Here is an 18,742-nt window from a genome sequence, read left to right on the forward strand (position 1 = left end):
TATAGATTTCTGCCTCTTTGACTAACTGTTGCAGATGATGTATTCCTTGTGTCCTTTTGGATATGGTTAACATGCTCTTCAGTTTGAAGTTTTCTTTCTAGTGTCTTCTATAGAACTGGTTTGGAGGACATAAATTGATTAAATTTATTTTTATCATGAAATGTGTTTCTTTCTCTATCAATTGTGATTGATAGTTTTGCTAGGTATCATAGTCTGGGGTGGCATCTGTAGTCACTTAGAACATGTAGAACATCTGTCTAGGCCCTTCTAGCTTTCAGAATTGCCACTGAAAAGTAAGGTGATATTCTTACAGGTCTTCTTTAGTGGATGAGTGTTCTGTTCTTTGATTACTGTTTCCCACTCTGGGTCCTAGCCAAGTGTTACAGCTGTGGGATCCCTGAGTCCAAACCAAGTGTGGTGGCCCTGTGGTCCTTGGCAGATCTGTTCTGCAAGTTGGCAGAGAGTCATGATGGAATGGGAGTGGGCTAGAAGGAAAGGGTTAAAAGGGAAGTCAGGAAGAGCTGAAGGGACCCTAGGTTCACACTAAGAGGCCAAGTCCCAAGATGATGGAGTTGGGTTGGAAGAAGAGTATCCTGTGGGCAATAGTACTAAGGGGAAGTCTGGAAAGGCCATAATGGAGGACACGAAGGAGAATACATGTCTCCTACCTGAGTCTCAGCTTAGTGTGTCAGCTATTGGTCCCTGGCAGAGTAAAGTTCTATGGAATCACAAATGACTGGATATGGGCTAGAAGGAAAGGCTGAAAGGGCCACCAGGAAGATCTAGGGAGACCCTGAGTCAGCAACCCAGTAATGTGCTTAAAGAAAAAAAAAACTTCACAATTTGCTCAATATTTTTGGTTTAAAAAATACTCTTTTTAAAGTATTTGTGTATAAGTGTATACATATATATATGTGTGTGTGTGTGTGTAGAAAAAAATTATTTATATATTATTTATATATATTATGTATAATAAATTTATATATATAATATATATAATGCATTTAAAAACAATTCTTTCTTAATGGTTTCACATCAAGGGTGCTATAGTATTACTAAGTAGATTTCATCTAGGAAGAAAATTATAGGAATAAAAGAATGAAAAAAAGTTTTCTCTCTCTTGAAGAAAAATATCAAGTCCTAGTACAGGCCAGTTACATGCTAATTTCACATTTCACAGACTTTCTTTATCAGAGCACAATATACATAATTCAGTCTACTTGTCTTGGTTAGAGTTAAATACCAGAATCTGTGTAATTAAGGATAACCATGAGGTTTTGTACAAAGGCACTTATGTGGAACTTTGGAAATGTTGATTTATGAACAAGCACTACCCACGATCAGATTGTGTGAATATAAATGAGCCACATGATCTCCCTAGGAAGAGGCATATGTGTGTATAGATGAAGGTAGAGATTTCTATTAAAGACAAAATGAGAGTTTTAGTTCATTGTTATCATATTCAAATTCTTTTTTTTTCAGGGGGGTGGTATATACACAAGGCAAATATACAAATGTATAACAAATATTTGTAAGTTACAGATATAAAGCATAAGGAAGCTCACTCCTCAGAAATAATTGGTGAGGAGAAATTGTCTTGAATCATATGCACAGGAGAAAGCAAGTTTGTTTATGTAGCCACATGACACTGATTCATTGTCATTTTACATAACATCCAATGAATACTGTCTTGGTTACTGTTCTTCTGCTGTGGAGAGACACCATGTCCAAGGCAACTCTTATAAAAGAAAGCATTTAACTGGGAGCTTGCCTACAGTTTTGGAGGGTTAGTCTATGCTCATTATGATGGGAAGCAGACAGGCATAGAGTGGAACAGTAGCCAAGAGCTCTATATCTGCCTCATAAGCAGGTAGCAGGCAGAGAGCAAGACACTGGGCCTGGCATAGGCTATTGAAACCTCAAAGCCCACCCCCAGTGACACATTTTCTCCAACAAGGCCACACCTCCTAATCCTTCCAATCCTTCTCAAACAATTCTACTCCCTGGTGACTATGCACCTAAATATATGAGCCTGTAAGGGCTAGTCTCATTCAAACCACCACAAATATTGATGGTCCAAGTTTTTATAAGTTGTAAACTTTTGAAATAAGGAGATATGATCAAAGGAAATAAACTTTAATATAAAAAAAAATTCTTGGAATTGTGACCATACATAAAAATAGTCTATGTAGCTGAAACTTACTAAATGAACAGCTCTTAAGCATTATCACCACAAACATACAAATGACCAAATGGAATGATAGATGTATTAGTCTGATCATGGTAATTATTTCAAAGTGTGTGTACATTTCAAATCACCATGTATACCTTAAATATATACAATTTTCATTTCAAGTTATATCTAAATAGAGAGGGGAAAATAATTTTTACCTCATAGACACAAAGGCTAAATGCTAAAAACAAGAAATTTTCATAGCAATCTACTATTTAACATTTCCAATTGGTCATCTAAGTTTGTCACAGAGCAAACATTTATAAAAGGAAGTTCAACAGTTACTCTTTGCTTCGTTCAGAGTTCAGGCAAAATAGGCATGGACAAAGACAGTCACAGCCAGGAGGAGGATGGCATTGATATTCACCACATTTCTCCAAAAGGGCTTTTCAGAAGTGTCAGTAAATTTTTTCCTTAGGGCTTCTTCCTCCTCTTTGGTTAGCTTAGGCCCTGTATTCTGCAAACCACAGAATAAGCTGCATACCCTCTTGAGACATCCACGGGATTGCTCAGAATCATCTAAAACAGGAAACACATGGATGCATTACCACTAAAGACAGAAAATTGAAATCATTGTTGGCGCTGTACAAATCACTGTGAGCCATGTCACCACTTACAAGTGTCATGGAAATCTATGGAAAAATATGGTTAAATTCAACTATATAAAATAGAAAATCCTGCATGGTAAGAATCTAATAAGCAAAGTAAAATGAAATGAGTGGTAGTGGCATTGACATATCACAATAATTTTTTTTATCTCAATACTATAACGTGTTTATTTCAGAGAGAAATTTTGAGCATTTTTACAGTTACTGTATATTGGATTCTTTCTTTTTTAAAATGTTTTCATTGAAATAGAGTTCTATCACTTTTTTTTTCTCCTTTTCCTCCCTCCAGCTCCAACTGGCCTCCCTTGAACCCCTCCCATGAACCTCCCATTCTCAAGGTGATAGCTAATTGGACGTAAGGTCCACCAACAGGAAGGAGATCATGGCTAGAACTGTAAACCTCCCAGTGAGAGTGAGAGCATCAGACCTTAGTAAAGAACTTACTCCCACCACTTGGCTAGACATTTCTTACTATATGCTAAATCTCATCTTGATAGCCGTAGATGAGTGTAGCTGCCACCCCTCATCAAGTGGAGACTGCAAATGGAGACTGCCACTGAAAACCACAACTGGACTCAATGCAGAGATTGATAGGTCGTGAAGACCTCAGCCACAGTGGATACATCTACATCACAGCTCCTGCATCTATGGCTCCAGGAGCATCATGAAGGAGGCGGGAAGGACTATGAGAGGCAGAGTACCAGGAAATCTGCCATGAAACAGTCTCTCCTAGAAATGGCTGCTTAAACAAGACTGGAACAATGACCATATCAATGGATATGTGAACATGGGAGGGGGAACGTTTTGAGGGCTCCCACCCCTTGACAAAGAACTACAGGCAACTATTGATAATTCTCCTGGAAGAAGGAGAATTATCTTCTCCCAGGGATGACCCTAATTGGTTATCTAAGACAAAGTGGTCAGCCCTGAAACCATATATGTACAAATAACTAAAATAGATTCAGCAGATTGTACATATCTGTATACATATATATGAATACACATACATATATGTATATATGTAACAATTGTAACAATAATAATATCAATGAGTTTTTAAAAACAGATAAAAGGACTATCAATAACCTCATGTAAACATGCTAAAAAGATGAAGAAACCATCAAAAGAACAATGACAGATGGTTCATAAAATCATTCAGCAGTAGGAAGATGTCACACAAGCTCCTACCCCATCCCCATGGGCCAGGGCAGCAGGTGTCACTAAAGTGAACAAATATATAATGGAGAGATGAAAACAATAGAGTATGTGATGGAGAGATGGGAGGGAGAGATAAGTGGAGTGGTCTGCACATTGTGGAAAGAGGTGGAACCAGAGATATGATGGTGGTGAGGAACAGGCCGATAGGAGGAGCCTGCCCTGCCAATTAAAGCCATGCTGCTGTCCCGGGTCCAGGGGATGCTGGAGGCCAGGCTGCCACCAAGGGCCATGTCTGGGTCCATGGCCCTGCCACAGTCGGGGTCAGTGATGTCCATGGCCCATGTTGCCACCAAGGGCCACATGGATATCCATGGTCTGGGCTACTGCCTGGGGGGAGCCAAACTGATCTGAGTGTCCTGTGCTGCCACCTGGGGCCATGGTGATGTCCAGGCCTGGGCTGCCACCATGGGCCATGTCCGTGGTCCTACTGCAGCCAGGGTCTGTACTGATGTCCATGGCCCAAGTTACCACCGAAGGTCATACAGTGTGATCTGGGCTGCCACCTGAAGCCATGTTGATAACAGAGGGCCATGCTGCTGCTGGGAGTCATGCTGATCTGAGTGACCTGCTCTGACACCTGAGGACAGGAGAGATTGCCTCCCTAACCCACCCCATGTACGTGTGCATACACACACACACACACACACACACACACACACACACACACACACACACACTGGCTGTAGCACTCAAGAAAGCAAGCCCAACATCTCGCCTGGGCAGCACAGTAGAGCTTGCTCCGGTGCTATGGGCATGGGAGAGTTGGTCCTGCCCCTTGCCAGCTGCCATAGGCAGGAAAGCTGGCCACACCCCTCACCTGGGGCAACACAGGTAAGCTGGCTCTGGTGGCATGGGTACAGGAGAGCAGACAGGCTGACTAGCTAATTCAGGCCCAGATCTATGGCTGAGACTTGGCCCACCCCAACATCTACCCTATCCATGAACTGCTGGAGTGGGTGAAGGGGTCAGCCATGTAGATCCAAAGCTGCAGCATCTCCATGACACAGGGCAACAATAGGATTTCCAAGAGGAGACCTGGTGAGGGTCTAGTATTGATAGTGTAGCAGAAGCCAGCGACCTCGAACCAGTCCAATGTCTCATTGCAATGAACATTTGCAACTTAAGCTGTTTGGGCAAAAGGGTGGACTGTGTGGTAGGTACACTGCAGCTTCCACAGTGAGATTTTTGTTTGTTTGTTTTCTTTGAGGGGAGGAGGTTGTAGGTAGGGGTGGTGAGTGGATATGGGGAGATGAGTGGGATTGGGGTGCATGATGTGAAATTCACAAACTATCAATAAAAAGTTAAAAAATATATTTAAAAAAATCACTCAGCAAAGAAGTATTTAAATTAAAGTATTTCAAAATACTAGTTCTCCATCATTAATAAACATATAAGGTTTTATATTTGTGTTACGGAGTCTGTGTGGAAACAGGAGCTATTATATGCTGTTGTAAAGAAATTTAACTCCTAATTATGGGAATTTGGAGAAGATAGCAAAATTATATAGTCACCCTCCCTTCAATCCAACAGTCAAGCTTCTTCAAATCTTCAAATGGTATAGTGAGTCACATACAAAAAGTTGTGTGCAATGTTCTTCATTGTAGAATTAGAAAAATTTGAAACATACTTCTAAACAGAAATCTATGAAAAATTATAATAAAAGTAAGACAAAACAGAAATACATGGTAATGAAACTGATACAAAGCAAATCTATTAAACACAACAGAAGTATTTGGAGTAGTAGCAAACCGCCAATGAGCTTTGTTTCTAAAAGAGACTGAAATTAGGAGGCTGAAAATAAATTCCCAACCCATCATCCAACCTAAGTTAGAAACCATATCAAATAAAGGGACTCTAAATACTATAAATGGAAGGATAAACAAATGACAGAAGGTCACAAAATAAGACAGAACAATAATGCTCAAGAGAAACAAACCTAAAAGCTAGTTCCTTGATAAAAAAAAATAGACTAGGTTAGTCTTAATCAGGATTTATGAAGGAATCTGCCTGCCTGGACTAGAAGATGTGTTGGGAAGAATAGTGAGGAATAAGATTGCAGAGGAGACTGAGTCAGACACTCAGGCATGAGCAACTGAGACTGATTTGTTGAACACAATATGTAATTACAGACAGGACAGTCTGTAACTAATTATTATTTTGACAGCTGGCACTCATTTTCATGGATACATGGTGGATGGATGGATGGATGGATGGATGGATGGATGGATGGATGGATGGATGGATGGATGGATGGTTGGATGGATGGATGGATGGATGGATGGATGGATGGATGGATGGGTAGATGAACTGGAAATGAATAAATGAATCTCATATTGAATGACCAGTAGCTTTAGATGTTGAGAACATGTTTTTAAATGTTTTAGTTTTATACACACACATTTAAATCTCAGAAGCTGAATCTAGAGAGATTAAAACCAAACATAACCCATAAAAGCCCACACAGCCAAACCACACACAGTGTTCTTATATTAAAACAAATGTAAGCCAGCTATTACCTTCTTCAAGAGCACTACCAACTTCTTCATGACTTTCCTCTTCTGCATCTAAGTCAATCCGCTTTTCTGTGTTGTTCCAAAGACTCCAGCACAGGCGGTATAGCTAACCAGAGACAACACACAAGTCTATTAGTGATGGGGAGATACTTACAATGATCCAGTGATTCCTTGTTCAGTACAGGGTTTTAAAAAACGTAACTGTGCCGGTTAAACTGTATAGGTTAAAGGGGAAAGGTGTCCCACAAACTCTGTCACCAAAACACACCAAACATTTTGAATGATTCTGTTTCTGGATCTGTCATGCTTAGATAGTGTCTGTGAGCTGTTCTTGATTTCCGCCTTCCCACCTGCCTTTCTTAACACACACGCAAACTTCTACCACCTGCGATTTTAAACTAAATTTGTTTTCATCTTGATTGCTATCATTTCAGATTTTCATGCTTGATCTGTGTGTTGATTAATATCAGCACTAGGGAGAGACAGGCAGGAAGACTCTATGAATTCAAGATTAGCCTAATTCATAATGATAATGTTGTCAAACTTATACAAATTGGTCCGTGATTTTCTTCTACCAGTTTGTGAGTATTTAGCTTTCTTGTTTGTTTTTGATATAAAAACTAAAAGCTTTTATGTTGTCTCTAAGATTCCCTTACCATATAATATAAACACTTAAAATACCATTCGTTCTATTAACCCACTTGATTTTTAAAACATCCTTCTTCAGAGTCCTTGAATTCTAACCCTGACTTGCGCTGGCTTCATCCTAGACTTCCCCTGTTGCCTGGCGTACCCATCACTGCTTTGCAGCAGATTTCATGGCTATCTGTCAAACAGCTCTTGATGCTAATTGGTCTGCTTCAGAAGTTGAAAGTTCACAGTACATTCGAACCAAATGATGATCTCATTCATCCCTGAGACCAGTTCTTTAAAAATTATTACTAAGCTATGAGTATTCCTATTATCATACAGCTTCATATTTACATTTTGCCTTGGTGAGTTAGGTGTTTTCCTGTGTGCTTTTGTTCCATGCCTACTATCAAACAAAAGTGTTTAGTGATGAATTCTGGTAAGATGTCACTAATAAAGTTTTTTGTTTTGTTTTTAGCTGCTACATGTTTCAAGTTCCCAAAACAGACATCTTGAACTGGCTGCTCCTCAAGCATATATGCAAATAGGTGCTACATTAAAGATTGTGAATGATAAACACAAAATACATAGCTGAATTATTACATGCTAGTAATGAACTGAAACATTGTTATTAAATAATTAGTATACATATTTTTAAAGGATTAGTGTCCCTTGTTTTAAAGATAAGTCTATTTTATTTTTTAAATGATATTATAGGGTAGTATAATATTCTGATTGTTTTTTCCTGATTAAACCATGTTATGAACATTTAAATATAAATTAGTTCGTCTTTGTTGTATATCTATTCTCTTACGATAGAAATCTGGACTGCATCTATTTTTTTACTTAGAAACATTTGCAGAGAGACTTCTTATATTTCTTATTTTTGTGTATATATTTCTACATAAACTATTAAAGGTAGAATTATTAATTCATAGGCTTAAGAATTTTTTAACAACAAATACAACTTACCCTCTTACGAATCATAAAATTTATACATTTGCCAAAAAGTGTGGATTGTAGAAAATTTCCCACTTTCTTACCAACACTGAACATTTTTTGGTCAAAAATGAATATCATATTTCCTATGTTCTTGTCCCTGTTGCTGTGTGCATTTTATCTCTATACATGTTGTGGATGATATTTGGTTTGCCCCTGTGTCTGCCCAGTTCAGGTGCCTCTTCTGTTCTCGGGTGTTTTGTGGTCTCTTAGGCAACACCAAGTGCTGTCATTCTGGTCTCCTGAAACAGTGGTGCAGAGCTTCCTCCAAGCTCCATTATGAGGATTTCGAATTCCCAGTTCATTCCCTAATCTCACATCTCCATTCTCTGGTGTTTCGCATGTGCTAGGTGAAAAGCTGTTGTTTAGATGGAGTCTAGCTCCAGAGTTACCCTGATTCCATTGCCTGAGCCTGTACAGAAGCCAACAGTGCTAGGAAGGGAAGAAATGCAATTTTTAAATTAGCACGGAGTCATCACTCATTACTCACATGAACATCAGGAATTGGTTTTGTTAGGAAGGAGATTCCCAGGACTATTAATACGGTCACGAAAAACACGATGATGGCAAAGTACATATAGTGCACGCCACAGATAATCGTTGGACAGTTACTGGGAGCTAAGCAACTCCCTGTTCCATATGCAAACTCTGTGATCATACGAGTAAGGCCCATCACAAGTCCAGCCATTAGCCCCCAGAATGCTCCCTGGGGGGAAAACAAAGAATGAAATCAATGCTCAGAAAACATGAGATCTTTGAAGTAAGCACAGTTACCATGCTGCCTGCTCCATCAAGGAAAAGTAAGTGGTAAACCATGAGGATGGATTTTCAAAGAAAGTTGCAGATATATCTGCACTAGTGGGATATTGTTGTCCATGTTTCTCGGGTACCAGAGCACTTTAATACCTGTTTGTTTTATGTCTGTGTATATCTGCTTATTTGTAGGTGTACCATGCATGAAGTACCTGCAGAGGCCAGAAGAGGGTGTTAGATTTCCTGAACCTGGAGTCACAGGCAATGAAGAGCACCCCCCAAGTGTGGGTTCCAGAAACCAACCTGGGTCCTCTGCAGGAGCAGCAAGTGCTCTTAACTTCTAAACCATCTCTCTGGCTCTCTAGTGTGCATTTCTTTCTCTTGTATTCCATTCATTATTGACAAATGATATTTGCATACACTTATAGGTACAAATAGTTTATATTATGATGTACATATTACCAAATGACTTAAATTATTTAATTTCCATACTTCAACATCACATTTTTTATTTTATTTTATTTTATTTTACAATACTATTCAGTTCTACATAACAGCCACAGATTCCCTTGTTCTCTCCCTTCCTGCCCCCTTCCCCTTCTCCCCAGCCCACCCCCCATTCCCACCTCCTCCAGATCAGGTCGAGGGAAAGAGAGCGGGAGATCCTAGCTGGATCAAGAAAAGAGAGGGAGAACAAGGAATAGGAGACCATGGTAAATGAAGACCACATGAGAAAAGGAAGAAACAAAGAGCTAAAGAGGCCCACAGAAATCCACAAAGATACCCCCACAAAAGACTGGTGGCAATGGTCGAGAGACAGCCGGGACTGACATTTTTATTTTTTTTAAACTCCAGAACTCTGCTATATAGTCTAGCCAAAGCTGAGGTTTTCTTCACTTTTGTTTTTCAATCTATAGGTTTAAACACTTGCTACTTATCTCTCCAAATAAGCAGCTCTATGACTTACATAACTGTCAGGGCTGATAATAGGTATGTTTGACAAGTCAAAGCTTCCCTTTTCTCCCAGAGATGGGTGGTGTTGTAAACACCTGATCTCAGTTCTGCTCTCGGGAACTAGCATGGCATGTAGATTAGGATCATGGGCTCTAGACCGCAGGAGACCACATTTGAATCCCAACACCCTACTTATTAAGTAAGACATGGCGGGCAAAATAGACATCCATTTATCTACACATGTTCCTTAACTGAAGGTTATATTAGCAGGACTAACACTCAGCAACAGTTCATGGATTAAGGTAATGGTCTGCGAGAATCAATCATTTACAGAATAATAGCATTTAACATGTTTGAGTTAGTACTAATGTAGTAGTTTTTTTCTTTTACCTTTTTAGAGCTTTATTAGAAAAAGGAGAGAGAGAGAGAGAGAGAGAGAGAGAGAGAGAGAGAGAGAGAGAGAGAGAGCTCCAGAGAGAGCCAGAGAGACACGGAGAGAGACAGAGACCTCGCAGAGGGAAAGTACAGAGAGAGTACAGAGAGAGATAGATTTTTCTTATAAACATTTTACATGTCCTCTGTTTCTACCCTCTTAGTGGCACTCAAATAAGGTGGGTACCACTGTTGATTTTGTATTACAGGTTTGCATGATTTACTTGAGAACGATACACTAAAATTGTAAAGCTATGACTAGACCCTGGAAGTCTCTCCAAAATGAGTTTTGGTCAGCACTTTGCCATGAATGTATGTAATTTATGAGAAATGTAAAGACATTTCATTTGAGTGGGCACTGTATAGTCATATATATCTGTGAGGATTATAAATTGCGGCTTACCACAACTGAAGTTGAAATGGCCCTTAAAGTGATAGACATAGGTTGGACAGAATGCATTATTTTTGAGATGGATTGTCACTCTGTTGCCCGGATTGGTCTTGAACTTCTGAATTCAAGACGTCTTCCTGACACAAGCTCCTGAATAAGATTCTGGAACTATAGGTGTGGGCCACTGCACCTGAGTAAAAGAACGCCTTTTCCCATCCCAGAAGAAGTCCTAATTTTTGCCTCGTTCTTGCAAACTTCCCCTTACCTGCTCATTGACTCTTTTAAAGAAGATGGCAAGCATGAAGACAGCACCAATGGGAGGCCCGATGTAGCTAGAAAATGATGCTATGTAGTGGAACAGCTGTCCATTCTGTGATGACTGTACCAGTGGGACCCACAGGATGCTGATGACGATCAGAACGATGGAGAAGAGCCTGCCCAGGAAACACGGTGACTTAAAGATTAAGCAAAAGCATTATGTCGGCCTCCACTGCTCCTCAAGCTATTCTTCTGCTCTTTCATTAGTTTTCCAGGCAAAGTCAAGCTGCTTGACCTTGCATGAACCAACACCATGCCCAATGGGTACCTGGCAGTAAAATGTCAATGAATAGACTTCTTTTCAATAATTAGCCACTACATTTTTATGTATAGCCTTAACTTCCCACTCACAAAATCAACCGAAACTGCAGTAATTAGTAGTTTGTAATATATACACTAATTAGAAAGAAACACTAAACTATTTCTACCTATCAGTAATCATTTGTATTATAAATAAAGCAGACTTATATTTTGGCTTTTTTCATAGCTTAAGGGAAATTGAGTCAATTTGCATAGACTCAAATTAAAATATCAAATATCTAAGAATGTTGCATGTCATGGCAAGAAATGCTATGCATGCATTTCCTAACTAGAGTATTGCAGCAACTAAAATGAATGTGTCAAAAATACTGTCAAGAGGTAAAAAGTTGTTAGAGGTAGCTGTGGTCTGTGGGAGATGACTTCATTTGTAAACCCTAGTGTCTTAAGTGCTTGCCAACAAACAATTTACTAGACAGTGTGTCCACCTGAGCAAACAGTAGCACTGGGATGCATGGGAGCCCAACTTGTCAGGGTATAGATGGATAAGTGTCCTGTCCAAACTTCATAAACCACTACACTCTTAACAACATTAGAACAACGAATAATGAAAAGTTTTAGCATAATGTCAAAAACATTAATGATTTAATTAACTATCCCTACCATATTCGTAACTATCACTGGAAAACAAACACGTGCCCCTCCAGCTCACCTAACTTCAGTGCCTCCTGTCACATACATAAGCAAACCTAAATCCGCGCTGTCAGTAAGTGAGCCTGTTTTGTGTCTCTTGTCTGCCATGCTAAGCTTAGCTGTATCACTCTCACATACCCCTGTGTATTAACCTGACTTTTTGCTTTCAATAAAAATACCATATCCTGTCCACTGATTTTTGTTTGTTTGTTTGTTTGTTGTTTTTTGAGACAGGGTTTCTCTGTGTAGCTTTGTGCCTTTCCTGGAACTTGCTTTGGAGACCAGGCTGGCCTCAAACTCACAGAGATCCACCTGCCTCTGCCTCCCGAGTGCTGGGATTAATGGTGTGCACCACCAACACCCGGCACACTGATTCTTGTATAGAAGATGGAAGGTAGAAGATGGATGCTCAAAACAGTGATAAAAAAAAAAGTATTCTGACTAAAAAGTTCAGGTCCAGATAGGTTCACAGCAGAATTTTACCAAATTTTCAAAAAATATTACAGCTAATACTTCTTAAATTATTAAACAAATTAGAAACAGAAGAAATTCTTCCAAACTCCTTGCATGAAGCCAGGATTACTCTAATACCAAAATAATGTAAAGATACAACAGATAACAAAACTTATAAACCAATATCCTTGATAAACATGACTGAAAAAAACAATAAAATACTTGCAAATGTAATACAAGCATATATCAAAAAGATTATCCATCATAGCCAAGTTGGCTTTATCTCATAGATTCAGGAATAGCTCAACATACACAACTCCTAACTGTAATAAATCATATAAATGAACTTAAAGACAAAAGTCACATGATCATCTCAATAGATGCAGAAAAAAGGCTTTTACAAAATTCAATGACTTCATGATAAAAGTTCCAGAGAGAATAGGACTGGAGAAAACATATCTTAACATGATAAAAAGTTATCCACAACAAATTCATAGTCATCATCATCCTAAATGAAAGAAAAGTCAAAGCAATACCATAAAAAAACAGAAAGAAGCCGGGGCTGCCCACTATACCCACTCCCCCACTCCTTTTCAATATAGTTCTGGAAGCACTAGCTGGACCACAAAGGCAAGAGAGGATAATTAAAGGATTACAAATAGGAAAAGAAGAGTCAAACTATCCCTATTTGCAAATGACATGATATTATACATAAAAGATCCCAAAAATTTCACCAGAAAAATTCTAGAAATAATTTAAAAAAAAAAACCGCCGGGCGGTGGTGGCGCACGCCTTTAATCCTAGCACTTGGGAGGCAGAGCCAGGCGGATCTCTGTGAGTTCAAGGCCAGCCTGGGCTACCAAGTGAGTTCCAGGAAAGGCGCAAAGCTACATAGAGAAACCCTGTCTCGAAAAACCAAAAAAAAAAAAAAAAAAAAAAACCTTCAGCAATATGGCAGGATACAGAATCAAATCATAAAAATACATTAGTTTTTCAATATATCTACAACAAACACCAAGAAAGAGATTTTGAACATGTTCTACCCATGAGAGCCTCAAAAACTTAAAATATTGAGGAATATACTCAACCAAGAAGGTAAAAGAACTCTAACATGAAAATGTTAGATTTCCGAAGCAAGAGATTGAAACAGACACTAGTAAGTGGAAAGACCTTCCATGATCATGGGCTAGTAGTATTAATATTGTGAAAATGACCATCCTACCAAAAGCTATTTACCAATTAAAAGCAAGCCCAATAAAAATCCATCTCTTACCTCACAGAAATAAAAACATCCTATAATTCATATACAGAACCTTAAAGACCCTGGATAGCCAATGCAATTCTGAGCAGAAAAAAAAAAAACATTGATGGAGGGATAACCATCTATATATTTCAATATATTATAGATCTATTTTAATAAAAAACATTTTATAGTGGTACAAAAAAAAACAGATGTGTAGACCAATGGAATAAAATAGAAGACTCAAACATGAGTGTATGTAACTACAACTCTCTGGTCTTTGACAAAGATGCCAAAAACATACACCCAAAGAAAGATAACATCTTCAACAAATGGTAGTAGGAAAACTAAATGTCTACATGTTGAATGATGAAATTAGACTCACAACTATTACCTTGCACAAAACTAACTACAAAAGATCAAAGAACTGAGTGTGAAACCCAACTTAAATTTCAGTGAAAGTAAAAACACTGAAATTACTAGAGGAAAAGATAGGCAGTAACCTACATGGTATTAGTGTGGGAATGGACTTTCTCAATAGAACTCCATTTGCCCAGGAATTAAAGCTAATAATTGATAGGCATAACCTCATGAAAATTAAAAGCTTCTGCGCAGCCACTGAGACAATCAGTGGAGTGAAGAGGAAGCCTACAGAATGAAAGAGAATTTTTGTCAGCCATACATGTGGCACTGGATTAATACCAGAATATAAAAATAACCTTTAAAAAGGTTTTTATAAAATAAAAAAATCCACAATAAAAAAAAAGGTTTTTAAAGAAGACACATTGAGAAAGTGAGCTACAAATCTCAATGGAAAGTTCTCAAAAGAAGAAATAAAATTGCTAAAAAAAAAAGTATCTCAAAAATATTTATCAGCTCTATCAGTTAATGAAATGTAATTTAAAACAACTTTGAGATGCCATCTTATCCAAGTCAGACTGGTTAATATCAACAAGACATCCAACAACAAATTCTGGAGAGATTTGGGGGAACAGGAGCCCTCACTTGCTATTGGTGTGATTGTAAAGTAGTGCAGTCATTTTAGAATCAGTGTCGGGAACTCTCAAAAAGCCAAAAATAAATCTATCATATGATCCAGATATACCACACTTGGACATATGAGCAAAGAACTCAATACCCTGCTTCACAGATACTTGATAAGCAATGTTCATTGCCGTTCTAGTCACAATAGCTAGGAAATGAAAACAGCAGAAACGACCCTCGTCTGACAAATGGCTAGTGAAAATGTGACACACACACACACACACACACACACACACACACACACACGTTTCTCTAATTCGTGGTTCTTCATTTCAAATCATCGTACGTGAGTATATGACTTGGAAAAATGGCAGAAAGTAAAAAGGAACTATGGGAGCCAGGAGACTGAAGAAGGGACTATCAGGATACAGTCGCTATGTTGGGGGAAGTGAGAAAAACGAGCAGGCAGTTTTCATTGGGTAGTGGGAAGGGAGATTGATTCAGAAGAAGAAGGGAGTCGGGACAAATAACTCTGAGCTTGCTTGAAACAGCCTTAATAAGACCTCATATCTTTTTATATATTCACCTAAAATTGCATACACTATATGTGTGTGTGTGTGTGTGTGTGTGTGTGTGTGTGTAGACACATCTATTTTAAACGAAGTTGTGACAGCTGGGCTGACATAACTTTCTATGAGAGCCATAGGCTGTCATCTAACAAAAACCCCAGTGTCTGGCACAAAAAAAGCTCCCCGAGTTGTTGATGAGGGTAGTTCAGGAGATACATAAAACAACATAGGCTATTACTATTGCTGTTGGCTCCTTCCCAGAGGTAGAAGGTAAGGTCCTGTTCCCCAAGATGCCATAGACAGCCTCTGGACAAGGACTCAGAAGATTCAAGCCGGATCTAACCTGAAAGCCTCTTCCTGGAAGTCTATTTTTCCTAGTATTAGAATGCGCTGTGCAAGCTGCCAAGGGAGGGAAGCCATCAGTAGTCCTGCCTGATGATGATGCCTAGGACTCACAATGACCAGCATGGCAAGACACCCTAGAGGTGCAGAAGTGGCACTCAGGGTTTGACTGTAACCAACAGTTCTCTAATTGGACTGAAAACTGGCTCAACAGGGAGGAAAATTATGCCTGGTACTAGGAACCCAGCCAATTACCTTGGATTAGTGAGGTCATCAATCTTAGAGGAGAACATACTATACCACTTAACTAAGCCCACAGAATTACTAACTGTATTCTATGCACTTATCTTTATATTCATGGATAAGTATACATCTCACCCCTTATTCAAGAAGCTTTTCTTTGCAGCAGGTGGATACAATTACAGAAAACAACTGGTCAAAATGCAGATATCAGGTATTGGCATGCGTATCTCCAGAGGATACATCTACAACATAAATCCTTACACCCAAGGCTCAGAGATTATCACAGAAGATTATAAGAGCCAGAGGACTAGAATATCCCTGTGAGATTATGTCTCCTAGAAATGGCAGGGAAGCTATACCCATGACATATGAACATTATTGCTGCCTAAACAAAACTTGAACAATAACAACATGAACAGATGTGCTAATACAGAAGGACGAAATATCACAAGGTCCCACCCCTAGACAAATAACAATAAGCAATTAATGACTACTGAAAGAGAAAATTAGTCTTCCCCAGGGATGAGTGCCCTAATTAGTTATCAAGTGGTCAGACTTAAAATCATATACATAAAAGTGTCACTAACAGACTCAGCAGGATGTGTGTGTGTGTGTGTGTGTGTGTGTGTGTGTATAATAATCTAAAAAAAAGGTCATGAATTTGAGAAGGTGTGTAGCAGGACATGGAAGGGGTTGGAGGCAGGAGAAATGGGGGTTAATGGGAATAAAAGGAGGGGTAATTGTATAATTGTATTTTAATTAAAATATATCTCAATATTGATTCTGCTTGAAAATTAAAAGGAGAAAAGGATGCCACATTAGATATTATTTCTTCTTGTTTCCATCCATCTTACTGTCTTCAAGGCCCCAAGGCTACTAGGATCCATTGGGTTGATAAAACTCTCCAGGCAGCCTCTTGGATTTTATCTCTTTGGGGGTCTGTCTCTATCTAGCATGCTCATCCTTTAGTGAATGCAGTTGGTAAACTTCCCTGTGTTAAGTGTGTGGATGGGGAAGTTTCTCATCTCCATGTGGTATGCATAGAAACTGTTAAAGGAAACACAGTTAGCTATCAGACTTACAATATGAAGTATATCCCATTAAACATGGATGAAGTTTTGTGAAGATATGGTGTAGGGACAATGAAGAGGGGAAGGAATAAGTAAGTATGGCTAAAATGTTTGTGTCTGTAAAGAGAAAGAATTGTGTCTGAATTGAACATTCCCCATGATTCTTCCCATGGTAGAACTACATTTTTAGTTTCACTGAATCCAGAGACCAGGGGTCTGTAGTTCCTATCTACATGCACCCTCCTCAGAGGAGTGCTAGGCAGAGACCAGGTTCCCTCACCGTCCAGCTATCAAGAGCTCTCTCTCTGATGCCTTCTTCCGGATCTTGGTGTAGAGGTCCATGGTGAAGAGGGTGCTGGCGCTGTTGAAGATGGAGGTCAGGCTACTCATGAGAGAGGCCAACATGACTGACAGCATCAGGCCTCGAAGTCCTGGGGTCAGGAGAGGGTAAAGCTCTGGTTAGAGGGGATGTCATGGCTTATGAGTGATTTACTGCATTAAAGAGCCATGCAAAGGCGAAAGCGTCACTTACAAAGTTATTAGATAATATAATTATCAGTGTACATCATCACTGAATTTTTCTTGAAAATTTAACCAGTTAAAGCACACAAAAGGTTTAGAAAGTCATTGAAAAACAGTAGAGGTTCAATGTGTGTTGGATACTATGATTATTCATGTAAAGTGAATACATCATTACAGAATATTTATAACAAGGTTCAATCAAATTAACCATACTTGAATATAAAAAAAAAACAATGTGGTAGTGAAATGATTGACTTTTAATCTGAGAATTTAATTTTTAAAATACAAAGCCATCATGTGGCTAGTTAGTTTCTATAATTTAAAATTAGCTTAAGATGTAAATATCTAGATTTATAATGCAAATATTTTCTAAGGTTCATTGCTCAGATTTAGCTTAGTGTGTGCTTTGATACTGAATTAGTTTCTTAAAAAGAAGTATACACTTGAAACTACATTTCATAAATTCAATTGTTTCTGCTGAAAATAAATTACTGGATTTTGCAAACTCTCAGTCTGAGAATTCTTCTCAAAATTTTACTAGTGCTTTTTGAGTGTCCTACAATGAGTTTTGACCATATTTACTCCCACCTTTTTCAGATTCATCTCCCTTTCTCTAACTACCCAACTCCGTATCTACCCCCGCCAAAAAAAACCCAAAAATATCAAGACCAAATTGCACTACCCAAACGTTCTTGGATGTATTGTCTTCCATAGGATCATGCTTAGCTTACAAGAGGCTAAACACTTATAGACAACTGTTTCTTCCTCCCCTAGGAGCTAACAATTGCCAATAGCTATACAGCTATGAGATTTCATGCTCAACTCCCATATCTATGCTGGGCTTTGTCTGCCTGGGGGTTTTGCAGATCCTGTGCATGCTAATGCAACTGCCTTGAGCTCTTATATGTAACTGCCCAGAAGACACTGTTTTCTTGTAGCCACTTGCTGTCCCTGTCTATTATACTCTGTCTTCATATTCTTCTATAATGATCCCTGAGTATTGGGAGAAGGGGCTATGGTTCATTTGCTCCACTTAGGACTAAGCATTCTGTAGTTTCTTATTCTAATTACCTTCTACTGCAAAAAGAAACTTCTCAGATTGAGAAATTCATTGACCCTCTGTCAGATGTATAGTTGATAAAAATTCCCCCCTGCCCCGCCATTCTCTGGAATACTTCTTCATTTGATTATGTCATTCACTGTATACAAATGTTTTAGTTTATGAGGTCACATAATTAATTGATGGTTTTAATGCCTGCACTATCGAATTCATGTTCAGAAAGTCCTTTCCTGAGCTGATAAATTCAAGTGAATTTTCT

The 18,742-nt window shown here is 38.7% G+C and overlaps 1 protein-coding gene across 1 annotated transcript in view; it reads right to left on the bottom strand.

The window, feature by feature from the left end:
- Positions 1–2,009: 2,009 nt before the first annotated feature.
- LOC114696505 (solute carrier family 5 member 4-like) overlaps positions 2,010–18,742 on the bottom strand; it is a 68,495-nt gene continuing 51,762 nt past the window's right edge. Inside the window, exons 11-15 of the mRNA XM_028874254.2 lie at positions 17,182–17,332; positions 10,997–11,165; positions 8,692–8,907; positions 6,576–6,678; positions 2,010–2,752 (exon numbers count right to left, since the gene is read on the bottom strand). Coding sequence (XP_028730087.1) covers positions 2,538–2,752; positions 6,576–6,678; positions 8,692–8,907; positions 10,997–11,165; positions 17,182–17,332 — 854 coding nt within the window. The 3' untranslated portion in view covers positions 2,010–2,537. The remainder of the gene's footprint in view (positions 2,753–6,575; positions 6,679–8,691; positions 8,908–10,996; positions 11,166–17,181; positions 17,333–18,742) is intronic.

Source organism: Peromyscus leucopus, chromosome 16_21 (genome assembly GCF_004664715.2).
Source record: "Peromyscus leucopus breed LL Stock chromosome 16_21, UCI_PerLeu_2.1, whole genome shotgun sequence".
NCBI lineage: Eukaryota > Metazoa > Chordata > Mammalia > Rodentia > Cricetidae > Peromyscus > Peromyscus leucopus.